The sequence below is a fragment of the Mytilus trossulus genome, chromosome 6, assembly GCF_036588685.1.
Source record: "Mytilus trossulus isolate FHL-02 chromosome 6, PNRI_Mtr1.1.1.hap1, whole genome shotgun sequence".
Lineage (NCBI taxonomy): Eukaryota > Metazoa > Mollusca > Bivalvia > Mytilida > Mytilidae > Mytilus > Mytilus trossulus.
Genome location: NC_086378.1, coordinates 38,439,347 through 38,457,277, shown reverse-complemented (window position 1 = coordinate 38,457,277; position 17,931 = coordinate 38,439,347). Strand labels below are relative to the sequence as shown.

General features: G+C 30.9%; 1 protein-coding gene across 4 annotated transcripts in view; it reads left to right on the top strand.

The window, feature by feature from the left end:
• LOC134721305 (L-fucose kinase-like) overlaps window positions 1-13,336 on the top strand; it is a 46,094-nt gene extending 32,758 nt beyond the window's left edge. For 2 of the 4 annotated variants that reach the window (XM_063584192.1, XM_063584195.1), the window contains exons 20-29: window positions 3,959-4,120; window positions 4,940-4,974; window positions 5,273-5,376; window positions 5,774-5,911; window positions 6,740-6,834; window positions 7,947-8,165; window positions 9,104-9,203; window positions 9,939-10,162; window positions 12,224-12,241; window positions 13,037-13,336. In XM_063584192.1, the coding sequence (XP_063440262.1) occupies window positions 3,959-4,120; window positions 4,940-4,974; window positions 5,273-5,376; window positions 5,774-5,911; window positions 6,740-6,834; window positions 7,947-8,165; window positions 9,104-9,203; window positions 9,939-10,162; window positions 12,224-12,241; window positions 13,037-13,105 (1,164 nt within the window). In that variant the 3' untranslated portion in view covers window positions 13,106-13,336. Of the gene's footprint in view, window positions 1-3,958; window positions 4,121-4,939; window positions 4,975-5,272; window positions 5,377-5,773; window positions 5,912-6,739; window positions 6,835-7,946; window positions 8,166-9,103; window positions 9,204-9,938; window positions 10,163-12,223; window positions 12,242-13,036 lie in introns of those variants that run through there. The other 2 variants (XM_063584193.1, XM_063584196.1) reach the window with 2 other exon arrangements.
• The last annotated feature ends 4,595 nt before the right edge of the window (window positions 13,337-17,931 follow it).

The window sequence follows — 17,931 nt, the reverse complement described above, 5'->3', positions numbered from 1 at the left end:
GCAACAGTTTGTCATCGCAACTCCTCTGATACCACACAACAGAATTTCATGAAACCATTTAGGATAATAAGGACATATTATGTAGATGTGTATATCGACAGGAAATTACGATTCAATTTTATTATACGACCCCAAAATTTTGTTTGGATCATATAATGGTACATTGTATGATGTCGTCGTCTGCGTCATCAGCGTCGTCGTCCGAAGACACATTGGTTTACGGATAATAACTTTAGTTTAAGTGAATAGATCTTCATGAATTTTTTTCAGAAGGTTCAATACCACAAAAGAAAGGTGGGGATTGATTTTGGGGATGATGGTCCCAACCGATTAGGAATTAGGGCCCAAAAGAGGCCCAAAATAAGCATTTTTCTAGTTTCGGGATAATCACTTGTGTAGAAGTATTTCAATTGCTCTGAAATCATACCGCAATGTTTAAAACCACAAGTAGAAGGTTTGGATTTATTTTAGGGGTTATGCGGCCAAAGTTTATAAATTAAGGGCCAAAAAGGGGTCAAAACAAGCATTTTTCTAGTTTCAAGACAATAACTTATGTGTAATTGTATGGATCACTCTGAAATTGTACCACAATGTACCATATAACAAAGAGGAGGCTGGGATCAAGTTTTGGGTTAATTGCTCAAAATATGTAGGAAGTAGGGGCCAAAAAGAAGCATGTTTCTAGTTTCCAAACAATCATGACAATAACTCGTGTTTAAGTGTATGGATCTCTCTGAAATTGTACTACAAGGTTCAATACTGCAATGGAAAGCATGGGATTGAGTTTAAGGGTTATTGCTCCAAGGGGGTTTCAAAAAGTTTGGGAGGGGGGGGGGGTTGTTTACCATTTTTTGAAGGGCTTCCTTTTTTTTCAAAAATTTTCAAATTTCGAAATTTTGAAAAGTTTCAAGAAGAAATCTTCAATTGCACAGTATTGTGCAATAGATTTGTTAGATCTTTGACTACATTAATTTTGTGACAAAAACCTATATTATGTCAAAAATTTTATCACAATCCAAATTCAGACAGAATCAAGCTTGAATATTGTGACCAAATTTGCCCCAACTGTTCAGGGTTCAACCACTGGGGTTGTATAAAGCTGCGCCCTGCGGAGCACCTGGTTTCTAGGAGTTGCGCCCCTTTGAACTTATTTGCTTCAATGTTCTACTGCAACAGTTTTTCATCGCAACTCCTCTGATACCACACAACAGAATTTCATGAAACCTTTTTAGATAATAAGGACATACCATGTAGATGTGCATATCGACAGGAAATTACGGTTCAATTTTTATACGACCGCAAATTTTGAAAAAATTTTCGTCGTATATTGCTATCACGTTGGCGTCATCGTCGTCGTCGTCGTCCGAATACTTTTAGTTTTCGCACTCTAACTTTAGTCAAAGTGAATATAAATCTATAAAATTTTATCACAAGGTTTATGACCACAAAAGGAAGGTTGGTATTGATTTTGGGAGTTTTGGTCCCAACATTTTAGGAATTAGGGGCCAAAAAGGGCCCAAATAAGCATTTTCTTGGTTTTCGCACTATAACTTTAGCTTAAATTAATAGAAATCTATGAAATTTTGACACAAGGTTTATGACCACAAAAGAAAGGTTGGGATTGATTTTGGGAGTTTTGGTTTCAATAATGTAGGAATTAGGGGCCAAAAAAGGGCCCAAATAAGCATTATTCTTGGTTTTCGCACAATAACTTTAGTTTAAGTAAATAGAAAATAATGAAATTTTGACACAATGTTTATGACCACAAAAGGAAGGTTGGTATTGATTTTGGGAGTTTAGGTCCCAACAGTTTAGGAATTAGGGGCCAAAAAGGGACCCAAATAAGCATTTTTCTTGGTTTTCGCACCATAACTTTAGTATAAGTAAATAGAAATCTATGAAATTTAAACACAAGGTTTATGACCATAAAAGGAAGGTTGGTAATGATTTTGGGAGTTTTGGTCCCAACAGTTTAGGAATAAGGGGCCCAAAGGGTCCAAAATTAAACTTTGTTTGATTTCATCAAAATCGAATAATTGGGGTTCTTTGATATGCCAAATCTAACTGTGTATGTAGATTTTTAACTTTTGGTCCCGTTTTCAAATTGGTCTACATAAAGGTCCAAAGGGTCCAAAATTAAACTTCGTTTGATTTTGACAAAAAATTAATCGGTTGGGTTCTTTGATATGCTGAATCTAAAAATGTACTTAGATTCTTGATTATCGGCCCAGTTTTCAAGTTGGTCCAAATCGGGGTCCAAAATTAAACTTTGTTTGATTTCATCAAAAATTGAATAAATGGGGTTCTTTGATATGCCAAATCTAAGTGTGTATGTAGATTCCTCATTTTTGGTCTTGTTTTCAAATTGGTCTACATTAAAGTCCAAAGGGTCCAAAATTAAACTTAGTTTGATTTTAACAAAAATTGAAATCTTAGGGTTCTTTGATATGCTGAATCCAAACATGTACTTGGATTTTTGATTCTGGGCCCAGTTTTCAAGTTGGTCCAAATCAGGATCTAAAATTATTATATTAAGTTTTGTGCAATAGCAAGTCTTTTCAATTGCACAGTATTGCGCAATGGCAAGAAATATCTTATTGCAAAATATTGTGAAATAGCAATTTTGTTTTTAATTAGAGTTATCTTTCTTTGTCCAGAATAGTAAGCAAGAAATATCTAATTGTAAGAATTTTTTTTATTTGGAGTTATCTTTCTTTGTCCAGAATCAACTTAAATCTTTGTTATATATACAATATACAATGTATATTCACTTTTTACTACCAACTGATAAATTAAAATAATCTTTACCATTCAGTGATATCAAGCAGTTTTTTTACATCTTAATATTTTATGATGTATTTAAATGAGTAGTAATTGTTGCAAACTCCATTAGAAATTTTAATTGAGATTAGTTTTGGAATAAGGGAAAGGGGGATGTGACTAAAAAAAATGGGTTCAATTTTCTCATTTGAAATTTCATAAATAAAAAGAAAATTTCTTCAAACATTTTTTTTGAGAGGAATAATATTCAACAGCATAGTGAATTGCTCTAAGAGAAAACAAAAATTTTAAGTTTATTAGACCACATTCATTCTGTGTCAGAAACCTATGCTGTGTAAACTATTTAATCACAATCCAAATTTAGAGCTGAATCCAGCTTGAATGTTGTGTCCATACTTGCCCCAACCGTTCAGGGTTCAACCTCTGCGGTCGTATAAAGCTACGCCCTGCGGAGCATCTGGTTTTTCTAGGAGTTACACCCCTTTGAACTTATTTGCTTTCATGTACTACTGCAACAGTTTGTCATCACAACTCCTCTGAAACCACAAAACAGAATTTCATGAAACTTTGTAGATAATAAGGACATACTATGTAGATGTGCATATCGACAGGAAATTATGATTCAATTTTTTTTCTTGGAGTTACGCCCCTTTGAACTTATTTGCTTCAATGTACTTCTGCAACATTTTGTCATCACAACTCCTCTGAAACCACACAACATAATTTCATGAAACTCTGTAGATAATAAGAACATACTATGTATTTTTTTTTCTTACACATATTTTATTTCTCCAATTTCAATGTGGGGACGTGGGGTATGTGAGCCCGCTCACTAAGGTTCTTTAATTTCAAATCAAACTGTTCAAATGGTTAAAAATGCTGTAGAAAACCCAAGTCAAGTCATCAAAGTGCAAGGGGATAAAATAAAACATACTTACAATCCTATAAGACTTTAACTCCACATCTTTTGCTGTTATCAAAATATTGCCAAACATTTCTATACATATTGTTATTGTAATGAGTAATTGGAAAGGTAAGAGGTAGTAATTTTTGAATTGCAACATTTACATGGAAGTCACAGTGAATGAATATACATTTCACATAATTTATATTACAGATCTTGGTTAATACACATTTAATTTGTATTTTTGTATACTGTATTTTACACATTTTTCAGTTCTTCAAACCAGAGCCAAGTGAGTTACCTCCCCTGGGTAAATGGTTGACAGCAGAATGTCCTGCTAGGATAGATGTTTCTGGAGGCTGGTCTGATACACCACCAATTACATATGAACATGGAGGAGCAGTTACCATGGTGGCATTACTTGTTAATGGAAAGGTATTCTATCAATTGATATACTAGTGCAAAAATGTATTGTTGCATTATCCCCATAAATATTAATAAAGATAGTCATAAATAAAATAAAAAAGTTCCACTACAACAGCAGCAAATGTGATCTTTTACATTTCATTCATGCTTCACTGACTGAAGTTCTTTCAGTTCTTATTTACTATGTGTGCTACAGTCATGCAAACAAAAATAATATTCAATAAGGGCCATCTTGCTTTTTTCACCAAAGTTGCCATTCTGACATACATGTTATGAAGGTATACTCAATATGTATTGAAGATTTATTAACATTCATATAATAACATTACATAGAAGTTTCATACAATTCAGTAATTTTGATCGGGCCAGGCATTCACAAAGTTATACTTTATTCCATATACAGTGCAACATCCTCTCAAAAAATAATATAAACAAATGATGGCTTGATTTAACTTGTAATTTCATGGTTGTAGCATAAAAACGTGATCATAAAAATTGAATGCTTCTTTCTGTAATTTATAGGGTTGTTAACATTGAACATGCAGATATTTTTAGCATGAGGTGCTTCTGTGCTTCATACAAACTGGCTTCGGTCAAGGCTTAAAAACCACATGGAATTAAAAAAGAAGTATTCAATTCTTAAACAAAAAACTACAGAGTGCCTTAATTACTGCACTAATATTCAGAAATTATCGAAATGTATAAAAGACAAATTTGTCAGCAATTTAAAAAATCCTTGACTTGTTTGGTAAAATCAAAACTTTTTATGCATTTTGAATCAAATATGTACTATATATATATATATAAAGGGTTTTATTTTTATTTCAGAAACCTGTTGGTGCTAGAGTCAAAAGGATTCCTGAGTAAGTACTGGTGTAATAATAGTGAGTGTTGCAAGCTTTGTTAACAAGTGGTCTAATCTTTAGTGATAAGTTTGTTAGTGAATTCATATGTGAAAAGCAATGGTGAAGCAGTCTTAGATTTTTTTAAATAACAAAAGTTTGTCTTGAATAGAGATATTGTGCTGGGAAAATGTTATTGAATCTGTTTTTGCACTTTAAAAAAAAATTAAAATAAATAGGTAAGTGGAAGGTCAGAGTAGATGAGTTGAAAAAAAACAATAGTCAAATAAATTGAAGAAATATTGTTTGATTATTTCAGACTGAAATTAGTATTTGTTATTATAAATAATGGAGTTGAAAGTTCAAGGGTTGTATGTGAAGAACTTCATGACCTGGAGGATTATAATCAACCTTATGCTTCTGGTGAGTTTATTTGCCTTAAAATATGTGTTTAGACCGGTCTTTCACTGTTTAAGTGTTTGTGATGATAGTGATAAATCTTTAGATTATAGGTTAGGTTAGTGTGTAATTGATATAATATCTACATGTCACTTCATTGATATATACAGTGAAATTCATTGAAATTGAAACACTCTGTATTAAATACCAAAAAAAATAGTCCATTTGTGACCATATACCCCAGTATCAACATTTAAAAAAGCAACATGTACGTTTTCACAAATTTTATTTGGTCTTCAAACTTCTCCTAACCATAAATACAAGAATTTAGAAATACTGTAAGCTATATTGTTGAATACATAAACACATAAAAAGTATGGGGTGAAATAATTATATTTTCTGTTTTCTTTTTTCCATGTAGGTGCACTTCTAAAAGCTACATTTATATGTGGTGGTATAATTGATTTAGAATCAAGCCAATCTTTAAGTGAACAGTTACAGACTAATTATGGAGGTGGATTTGAAATTCAAAGCTGGTCTAATTTACCACTTGGATCAGGTACTAAATTATATTTTAGAATCTAAACTAAATCCTGTCCTCTCTTTTGCTGCAAAGCATGGGAGGTATAACTTTGATCAGTTGCAGATTATGATATTTCAACTTTGCAGAATAGGAATTATTTTTATATTAAGTATTTCAAGAATTACGCCCACTGAATGCAATTCCTCCTACATGCTTAAGCAGATGTTAATGAAACTTTGTACTCTGTAAGACCCTAGCATTAAGATTTCCCTATAAGAAGGATAGCCTGGTCCATTGAATAATCTTAGAGTTATGTCCCTTTGCACTTAGAAAATTTGTACACCATTTAGTTTGCATTTGCAATAGCAGCTCCTCCTGCTTTTCCAATGTTCATGAAACTTTGTACATTGTAAAATTTTAACATGAAGATGAGCATAGTGGTAGGGCATCCTGGTCAGTTGACAAAACCCAGAGTTATTCCGCTTTGCATATGAATATTTTGTGATTAAATCTTGATCAGTGGATGAACAAACAATAAAATTAAATACAGGTAAAGCTCTTAACTTAAAAAAGATAAAAGTTACAGATGAGAAAAACAATGATAAAAAATGATAAACAATATTATACAGTAACAAAGAATATTGATGAAAAAATGTTATAATTAAAATAATGCAATTTTAGTTTTTTTTTTTAAATACAATGGATGTTTGAGTCGTATGAAGAAAATCTGTACAAGTTTTGATAGACTCATGTCTTAAGATGATCTGATGGATTGATTGTGTTATATAGACTTCACATAAATTAGTATTTTTTTTTTAATTTGATTGAAAAAATTGTGGCTTTAGCCTACCTTGTACTCCCCAGGTATGGGTACCAGTAGTATATTATCTGCTGCCTTGATTGGAGTAATATTGAGGGCTGCTGGAAAGTCATGTGACAGAATGGGAATAATACATTTGGTATGATTTAAATATGCATAACTGTTTTCATGAATTGGTTTTGGGGTTTGATATTATCCACTGTATAACTTTTTTAAAAATAAGTGGAAAAAAATAGATTTATAGAAATGTTGTAGAATTGTAATTGAAATTTGAATGTGGAATGCAGTCTTCAGGCAAATTTGTATGTTAAAAAACCTTTAGATTTACAAGATAAAAAAAGCCAAATTTTACAATCTTTGAAATTGTTTTACAATTATGATGACACAGAGGTTTTGTTGTATCAATGCTTCAAAAAGCTGGGATACCAGCAGCTTTGATTGGAAAATTATTGAGAACTGCTGGAAAGTCATGAGACAGAATGGGGAAATACTGTAAATTCTGAAATCATTGTGTTGTTTTTAGTAATGTGAATTGTTTGACTGGGTGAGAAGAGCAATAATAAGAAAGCCAATTCTGATATCTGACACATATATCTTTTCCTCTAGTTGCAAAATGAATTAATCTCACATTTATGAAAATTCGTGAAAAATCATCATAATAAATGCATTCAATAATTTCTGAATTTGATTGGATATGCATAAATATCATGTTCATTCATCTTTCCTTTCTCCCCTCAAGAAAAAATACAACTCTGTCATAATTGTGTCACTATGAAGAATAGTTTAAGTACCGGAGGCAGGAGTTGATGACATCTTTGGTATTCTCCATTAAATTTATTGGGCCAACCTTAAAAATATATTTGATTCCCAAACCAACCCTCAATTTTGCTTTTTTAAATCAGAAAAAAATTTGGATGATACAGAAAAATATGTACAGCAACTGCAAAAAACTTCTTTTCATTGACAAGAATAGGAAATCAAAACAAACACATCATATACATTTGGAACTTTGTTGTCTTTGGAAGTTTTCAGTATTTTTCTGATAGACTTAGTTTTGTACAGTTATCATTTACAGACAGTTTGGAAGCCCTTACACATTTTTAATTGTTACCAGTTTGCTGGAAACATACATCTTATAATTAAAAAATTTGTCTTGATTTCTGTTTTTTGCTTTGTTTGATATTTGTCTCATTGAGGTATACACACATTTGTTTTAGAGTGAAGTTTAGCTCTTTTATTTCTGTTTTCCAGGAATTATATGTAGAACAGATGATGACAACTGGTGGAGGATGGCAGGATCAAGTTGGAGGGATCTGTGGAGGAATACACATTGGTTTGTCAGAAGGGAAACTACCTGTGTCTATACAAGCAGTAGACCTGAAAGTTTCTGAAGAGACTGTGAAAGCATTTAATGAAAGAATAGTATTGATTTATACAGGGAAAACCAGACTGGCAAGAAATCTGTTGCAGGTACATAATTATTACACTCAATGGATTCACAGTTCTTCTTTTACTTTTTGGAGATAAACTTTTTACTGCTTTTTTTTCTTTTTATGTTTTACCCTTACTTTTTTACTGCTATCTGTTCAAACCTTTTCTATTTCCTTAATTTTAACTTGACCACGCTAATGATGAAAATTCCTTGTTCTTACTGAAATGGAGTTGAAAAAACTAGTTGCAGAGTCAACATTGCAAAAAGATTTTAATATGGCCAAATGACATTCACAGAATTCACCCAACTGAATTAATATATATATTTACACTTTTTATTTTCTGGCCTGTAAAGATTTAAGTAAGGCTTTGAGTGACTTCAAATAATAAAAAAAATATCTCAACAACTGAAGGAAGAGTTCAGTTTGCAAATAAAGACAAAAAGCTCACTTTCTTTCAACTATCTTTTTTCGTGTTTGGTACAACATTCCTGAGTTAGCAAATGAGCATTCTGGTATATTTTCACAAACGAAAATGGAAAATTTCAGATATATTTTTAATAAAGAATCATCACCACTTCACATTCCACAGGAAAACATTATGCACAAAAAAGATAATAGGAATCTACAAACATGTCATCCTACACCCAACCACATGTTTCTTACTCTGAGCTGACCAATCTGTGTTTTGTTCATCTAACCATGACCTTGTTTTCATGGTTTATTAGACAATGTTAGGTTTTCAGGATAAGATCCATTTCTGCAATTCTACTGTCAGAGTGGATTCATTATTATTCGTGGGATACTAATTTTCGTTAATTATGCGAGTATGGGTTAACCACAAATTTCAATAGTAAGGAAAAAACAACAACACTGGAATCATTTGGATACTCTATACCTTGACAGCAAGTGTAAAGATGTAAAACTGTCACTGTTTTTTTGTTAAACTGTTTCATATAGTTTATATTTTATTTGTAGGATGTTGTTAGAAATTGGTATGCTCGTAATCCACTCATAGTTGAAACAGAAGACAACTTGGTGGCTCTAGCTCAGGAATGTTCCCATGCATTTATAGATGGTTGGTAAATTGAATGAAAGTGTAACTGTTTAGTTTAGTGATTAAAATGGTAGAAAGTGATCCTATATTCGGTTATCACAAGGGTCATCAACACTTATTAGGTTCAGTCTGTGGTTTAAGTTTTAATGACATCAGTAACTTTGTTAAATGGAATGGAATTTTATGAAACTTGGACAAAACAAATTTCATGATTAAAACACAGTATCCAGAGCAAAAATTTCAAAATGATTACCATTAAAGGTGAGAGACATGGTTCTCAGGAACCTTTTACAAATTTTAATAATTTTCATATTGTCATTGATTAAAAGTTTGTTATGAAAGTCAGAAAAATTGTATTTTAAGTTAATAATCTGACAATATTTTTTGTTCATTTTCATTTGATCGTATTTTGCTGTATAAGCCATTGCCTGGTAGAACTACATTTCAAAGAATCTCAGAAGTAATTCAAATTTTGTAAAATATTATAAGCTACAGCTTTAAGCATAATGATTGTAATTTAGAATTACAGTGTACAATTTCATTTCATAGAAAAGATCCATGTTGTAAAACACCCCCAAAAAAATCTGGTTAAAAAAAAGTGCACAGAGTATAATTTCTGTAATGTTTCATTCATTTTATTCCTTTGAAGATTTTAATTTTTACACAAAGACAGAATATGTATCACCAAGCATATGTAGAAGATACAATTTACTTATATTATTACCTATGACATAAAATAAAGTTTATTTTATCCAGGTGATTTGAAAAAAGTAGGGTCCTGTCTGGATCGTTATTGGCAGATGAAGAAAATAATGGCACCAGGTTGTGAAACGCAGATAATTACAACATTAATGGAAGCTGTTAGACCATTTGCTTTGGGTATATGTATGGCAGGGGCCGGTGGAGGTGGATTTATGTATGTCTTAGCACAAGATCCTCTGAAGAGAGATGTTATCAAACAACTCATACCAACAGTAAAGGTAAGTCAGAAGACCACAGTTATATATGATACAGTCAGATTGAGGTGCTTCATTAGTTTATAACAAAAACTCAACACAACTGACCATAAACTGTGAAATTTATTATTAGATAGGTTATTGGAACAGTTAAAGATGAATCAAGATCATTGCATTCCTCGGTGGTCTCATGGTCTCATGGAGGTTGCTTGCCTCAAATGACAGAGGTCATGGGTTCTTTCCTGGCTGGGTTAATCCAAAGACTTAAAACATTGTGATTTGCTGCTTCCCTTCCAAGCATTACAAGGAGTAAAGGGAAACACTGGTTGGCTCTGAGTTAAAATTATAATCTTAGTAAGATGCTTTATCATGGATCATAACCTTTTGAGCTATTACATTAAAGAATATAAATCAGCATGTCAGTTTAGTTCAAAGCAGTGTGTATGCATGTCTGATTTACATGTTAACATTATGTATTTGCTTGTAACATTTGTTGCTGAACATCAATTCATCATTCAGTCAACTAGATTTAATGTAGATAAAGAGGAATTATTTATATCTGTGAGAGATCACATCCAGATTCCCTTATACATTTATTAAAATTAGGTAGTGTTATTGTTTATTTAAAAAGACATTTATACTGTTCAAACAATCCCAACAGGTATAAAAATGCACATGCTTTTTTTACTACATAATTAGCTATATTACAATTAGTCACTTACTGTAATAATACATTTGCATTCATGGCTTATCTGTTATATTGCTATTACCAGTATTTATTTTTTCTGAAATTTTCTGAATTTTTATACGACTGCAAAAAAAATTTGTGGTCGTATATTGGTATGACGTTGGCGTCGGCGTCGTCCAAAGACACATTAATTTTCGCACTATAACTTTAGTTTAAGAAAATAGAAATCTATGAAATTTAAACACAAGGTTTATGAACACAAAAGGAAGGTTGGGATTGATTTTGGGAGTTTTGGTCCCAACAGTTTAGGAATTAGGGACCAAAAAAGGGCCCAAATAAGCATTTTTCTTGGTTTTCGCACAATAACTTTAGTATAAGTAAATAGAAATCTATGAAATTTAAACATAAGGTTTATGACCACAAAAGGAAGGTTAGGATTGATTTTAGGAGTTTTGGTCCCAACAGTTTAGGAATTAGGGGCCAAAAAGGGACCCAAATAAGCATTTTTCTTGGTTTTCGCACAATAACTTTAGTAGTAGTAAATAGAAATATATGAAATTTAAACACAAGGTTCATGACCATAAAAGGAAGGTGGGGATTGATTTTGGGAGTTTTGGTCCCAACAGTTTAGGAATTAGGGGCCCAAAGGGTCCAAAATTAAACTTTGTTTGATTTCATCAAAAATTGAATAATTGGGGTTCTTTGATATGCCGAATCTAACTGTGTATGTAGATTCTTAATTTTTGGTCCCGTTTTCAAATTGATCTACATTAAGGTCCAAAGGGTCCAAAATTAAACTTAGTTTGATTTTTAACAAAAATTGAATTCTTGGGGTTCTTTGATATGCTGAATCTAAACATGTTTTAAGATTTTTGCATATGGGGCCAGTTTTCAAGTTGGTCCAAATCGTGGTCCAAAATAAAATTTTGTTTGATTTCAACAAAAATTGAATATATGGGGTTCTTTGATATATGCTGAATCTAACCATGTATTTAGATTTTTGATATTTGGGCCCGGTTATCAAGTTGGTCCACATTGAGGTATAAAGGGTTCAAAATTGAACTTTATTTGATTTCAACAAAAATTGAATATATGGGGTTCTTTGATATATGCTGAATCTAACCATGTATTTAGATTTTGGATATTGGACCATAATAGGTAAATGTCCAATTTAAATTTTTTAAGTTTTTAAGTTTAAGTTCTTAGACCACATTCATTCTGTGTCAGAAACCTATGTTGTGTCAACTATTTAATCACAATCCAAATTCAGAGCTGTATCAAGCTTGAATGTTTTGTCCATACTTGCCCCAACTGTTCAGGGTTCAAACTCTGCGGTCGTATAAAGCTGCGCCCTGTGGAGCATCTGGTTCAGATCTAATTTAATATTATATTTTTAGATTTCAGGACAAGAAATGGTTTGTAAATTCAAATATAATGTTGCTAGATATGCTAGAAAAATTATTGATTGCTTCTGGATTAAAAGCATCCCTCCTGTGCATTCAAAGATTGAACATAACTTTTTTTTAATCTTCCATTATCTTTATAAGAACTTAAAACAAATAGTTTCTGAATTGCGTGTTATACATTACTTCACTTTGAAGCTACTTTCTTCATGATTATCAAAATTATAATGACATCTTGTAACTTACATGATGTAATTAAGTAACTACAAAGGAGGAGGAATTATTTGACACATTAATTTCCAAAATAATAAAATCAGTCAATTCAACAATTGCTATTTTCCATACAGTGTAAGTAAAAATAAGTTTAAAAACCTCCGCCTTATCCAAATTATTGCACACCAACTTTTTTGCTTATGAAGGTATTTTTGGTAAAATATCTTTTGCATTGCTTATATCTAAATATTAAAGGGAAGATCTCATCTAACCTTGACCTTATTTTCATGGATCATTCATAATGTTAAGTGTATGTTATACTTTTAGTAAAACCAGAATTGATTTTAACTTATTAACCTCCTAGATATGCATGAAATATTTTCCAGTTGGCATTAAGCAAACGATCAATCTATCATAACCAATTTAATTACAATACTCTTTACCTAATATTTTATCATAGGATATTATTATTATCAACTACTGGTATATTAACTTTCAAAAAATGTTTCTATTGATGGTTTGGAATGTTTTTTTGAATTGCTATATACATGTATGTAATGAAGTTTAATATTTGTTTTTTTTATTTTCTTTCAGGGATCTGAAGCAGTAGTTTATGAAGCTTGTGTGGACATGGAAGGTTTAAAGATTACAATAGAAAAATAGGCAAAGAAATCAACTTTTATAAAGATTTACATGGATTTCAATTGTCTTAAAGTGCAATTATTTATACTGGATTTTTTTTCAAAATGATAAAGTGAGGGATCTATCAAATTTTTAATAATGTTCTCAGGGAGAAACATAATGATGTGAAGATTTATATGGGCTTCAGTTTTCCTAAAGTGCAATTACTTATACTGTTTTTTTTCTATTAATAAAGTGAGGAATATTTTTGTATTTTTATTTATTGTCTCCTTGTCTCAAGACAACAATGTGAAATATAACTTGATTGTTATTGGCGTAAGTCAAATATTTCATCATGGAAATCGAAAAAATGTCACTCAAATATTCATGGATGTGTATTTATAAGAATAAATAACAATGAATCTTTGTCTATGTCCTAGTCAATAAGCTATGCATATACCTTTTATAAATATGAACAAATTGGCACTCACACCACATCCTCCTATATCAAATTATGTTACTAGTTTTATATCCCCATATATCTAAAGGAAATAGGATTAATTGGCATGACAGGTTCTGTCTTTATTTTATTAGTATGATGCCTTTTTCTGTGTAAGTTAGACTTCAAACAAATGCTTTGACCATGGAAGTAATATTGGAAGGAATAACATCGTCGTCACTTCAAAGGTTTCATCTGCGTTACCGCCCATCTTTCAATAACTCGTTAATTGGTTCAATATCTTGCATGGAAGTTTATTCTCCGCATGTGATCGATCAAATCACTGACACTTATCGGTCATTTTCGTGTTCACGGAGAACTACGAACAGACAAGTTTTTGTCGAATATACGTGCGAAGTAACCTGAATAGTCCATTCGTTACATTCCGTTGATGTACGCTGCGAAAAGAGTCATTTGTTCAATTTTTATTTTAGTCCAATTTTTCCATATTTTTGGTTAGTTTGATCTTAATAGTTAAAACCGACAGCTATCACATACAAAATTGGAGAACAATTAAAGTTGTGTCATTTCAATTTTAATATTTACAGACAATTAAAAAACCATTTCCGTATAAAGTTAAGAAGATGATTGTACAAAAATGCGTTTGGACCTCCTTTATTAAATACAAAAAATCTAAATCTTTCGTGTATTTATAGTCAATTAAAATATTCACAATTCTTAACGTTTCTATCCTTCAATTTAAGTTCTTGATACATAAACTAATTTGTGTAAAAATGAATTTACCGTAAGACAGATAGATTCAAACCCATTTCGTCGGTTTGTTATATTTTTTGCTGTATAGCTTATTATATTAATACAAGCATTCCACAATAAACACTTTTTAGATATATATTTACAAAATATTATCCCCGTTTTAGTTGTCCAGTTTCAATAATGCAATCAATGACATTTATGACATATACATAAATTTAGAATACTTGAAAGTAAATATTATTTCATTCAATCTCGATAAACTTTGCACATTTCATCAGTAAAAAAATCCATGCCTACATTTGCCTACATTATTTTGTTAAACATCATGTGAAACCTGATCGATTCATCGGTATTTAACTGTTTAACTCGGGATCCGCTTTTAACCGGAAAATACTTTTAGAACAGTTTAAAACAAACGGTAAAAAGCAAAAATATGCTAAATTAAATACAATTTTACATGTTAAACTGCTGTAGGTTGAACAATTCTCGTCCGTTTTTCAAGATTTTTACATCATACAACTTCATCTGAAGGCAGAGGTTTTATGTGATACAGCGCCACCTTCTTATTAATCAACCTCGGATTTCACACAGGTACTTTAAAATTACCGGACTCAATAAAATCACGTGACTGATAAGAAATTCCAGATGCCTTTTACAACCGCGGTAACGCAGATAGTAACCAAAGGGTCTTACCGCTGAGACTATAATTGGATGAAATCGTATGACTTTAGTACAGAGCTCAGCATGCTATAAATACATGCTAATTAGTCTTTGTTATTCCTTCTAAATATTACTTCCATGCTTTGACTAACAAGAGTGCACACACTTAAAATGTCTCATTTTCTTTATAAACCATTGATATTATGTTGGTAGTCCAAAATATAAAGCTTTATTTTTTTTTATTTTTTAAATTTTACATCCTTTATTGAAACATTTACATTCGTTAGTTTGATACAGAAAGTACCGGTACCTTATCCCGGCCTCATTAAATGTTAGATTGTATATTTATAAAATTTGTTAGTAATTGTTAGTATTCAAAATTATAAAATATATACAATATATTATTGTGTATCAATTATTTCAATATTGATCAATAAAGGGAGAATTTTATTTAAGAGAGAAAGTGAGAAGAGAAAAGAAAATAATAAATAAATAAAATACAAATGCAAAACAAAACCAACAAAAAACAAAAACTAGCGAAAAAAAATGAAAGTAAATATAAAAGGTCCTTGAAATTTGGAAATTGGCAACATTATTTTTTTCCCTAATATACAACATTAAATAAATTTGGCAAAGTTAGTTTTCCATTGTAAATAATTCATACAAACACAAAACAGGTATAAAGAATGTATATGCATTTTTGGCACAAAACAAGAACAAAAGACAATAAACAACATATAACAGTATATAAAAACATATATGTTGGTGTGAGAAGGCTAAAACAAAATACACAATAACACTACATAGGGTAATGCTAAGTTGCTTAATTATAAATTATTCTAATAATGGAAGCCAGGGGTCCCAGTAGTAGTTGGCAATGTGAAGAGGCTTTGTTTTAAAAAATATATTCTTTTCTAGTATTAGATTTTCTTTTAGATTATTTTTCAGCCCTGCAAAATTTACTTGGTTTTCACACAGTTTTGTTCTATAGATAAAGAATTTTGATAAAAGTATTTAATTTTATTATTTTCTGTTTTTCCTAAATTTCCTAATAAAATTATATCCATGTTAATTGGAATAATTATTTGTGTTTGGTTATAAATCCAGGCCAGGAGTCTTATCCACAGATCTGCTATTTTATGGCATGTCCAAAATATGTGTTCAATATCTTCAGTAACTTCATTGCAGAAAGTACATTTGTCGTTTTGTTTTATTTTTATTTTAAATAAAAACTTATTTGTGCCCAATACACAAATCTGTGTATTATTCTATATTGGAACCATTGGAGTTTTGAGCTTTTTGTGGAATAAAAAGACATATTATGCACAGTTTTCCAAAAATTTTTGTTGAGTGTTAAGGACCATTTTTCTTCACATCTAAGTTTAGTACTGCTTTTTTCAATTAAAACATTATACATATCTTTTGAGCCTTTTTTTTATACAAAAAATATTCTTATATTATTCGGCATAATTGGTCCTAGTGTTTTATAACAATTGTTTATGGATCTGCAGATTTTTAAAGCCTTTTTATATGATTTTATTGATGCAATAACCCCATTATAAGTAAGAAAGTTTGACTTAATTTTATAAATGTTTTGGAATTGATGAAAAGTCATTAGTTTTCCCTCATCGTTTAGTAAATCGTTTATCAAAGGATCCCTTTATCTATCCAGTCTTTGTAGAAAATAGATGTTGTTCCTATTTTTATGTTTTCATTATTCCAGAGCGAGTCTGATAAAAACTCCTCTTCATTTTTGGTATGAATTTATTTTGTAATTCTGTCCAAGATTTAAAAACTTCTTCCCAAAAAGGGTTTTTACATCTTTTTGTTGGGCCTAAATAAACTAGGTTTTCAATACTAATTTTTTCAGTACTTTCTAATATCTTATTTAGTTTTGGGTTGTTTTTCAACAACCGTCTAATCCAAGTTAGTTTCAATCCTTTTATATATTTGTCAATATCTATCATTTTCAGCCCTCCTAATTTGTGTTCAGAACATAATATTTCTCTTTTTTTGTTTTCCCAAATAAATGAATAAATTTGGTCAATTAGTTTGTTATAAAGTATTTTTGCATGGTGCTTGTAATGTTAAAAACAAATGATTCAATTTTGAAATAATTAGTGTCTTAATGATAGTTATTTTTCCAACTGGTGTTAATGTTTGTTTAGACCAAATTTTTATTTTATTTTCAATTTCTTTAATTCTTGGACCATAATTCAACAATTCCATTTCATGCAAATTAACAGAAAAGTTTATTCCTAGTCATGTAAACCTACTGGAACCCCATTCCAATCCCCATTTTACACACATTGTGTCTTGACTATATTTTTTTTTGCCTATCCACACCACCTTTGTTTTGTCCAAGTTCATATGGAGACCAGACATTTCAGCATATTTTTGGAGTAAGCGAAGAGATGCATCTAGAGATTCAGGTGTACCGTCAAGTATTATTGATGTGTCATCTGCATATTGGGAGATAAGATATTCTGTGTCATCAATTTTAATTCCTTTAATTTCTTTGTTCTTTCTGATTAAAATTCCTAGAATTTCAGCACATAAAAGAAAAATATAAGGTGATATAAGCCCCTTTGGATCTGAAAGAAATCTGATAAAAAAAACAGTTTTGGGTTACTGATGAGCTTATATTTGTGTAAAAAGTCTTTATCCAAAGTTTTATAGAGGGTCCAAAATTGAAAAAGTCTAATACTTCATTTATGAATTTCCATGATACCGAATCAAAAGCTTTTTCAAAAGGAGGAGGCCTGGCAAATCATTTACCTCTGTATGAAATAAAATATCATATATGAGACGAGTATTTTCTCCAATATATCTCCCAGGAATAAAACCTGTCTGATCATTGCTAATAATTATGGGTAGAACAGATTTTATACGCTCTGCTATACAACTTGATGCTAGTTTATATGTTGTATTCAAAAGACTTATTGGTCGCCAATTTTTCATAAACTGTCTAGGTTTTTCACCTTTTGGTAAGCAA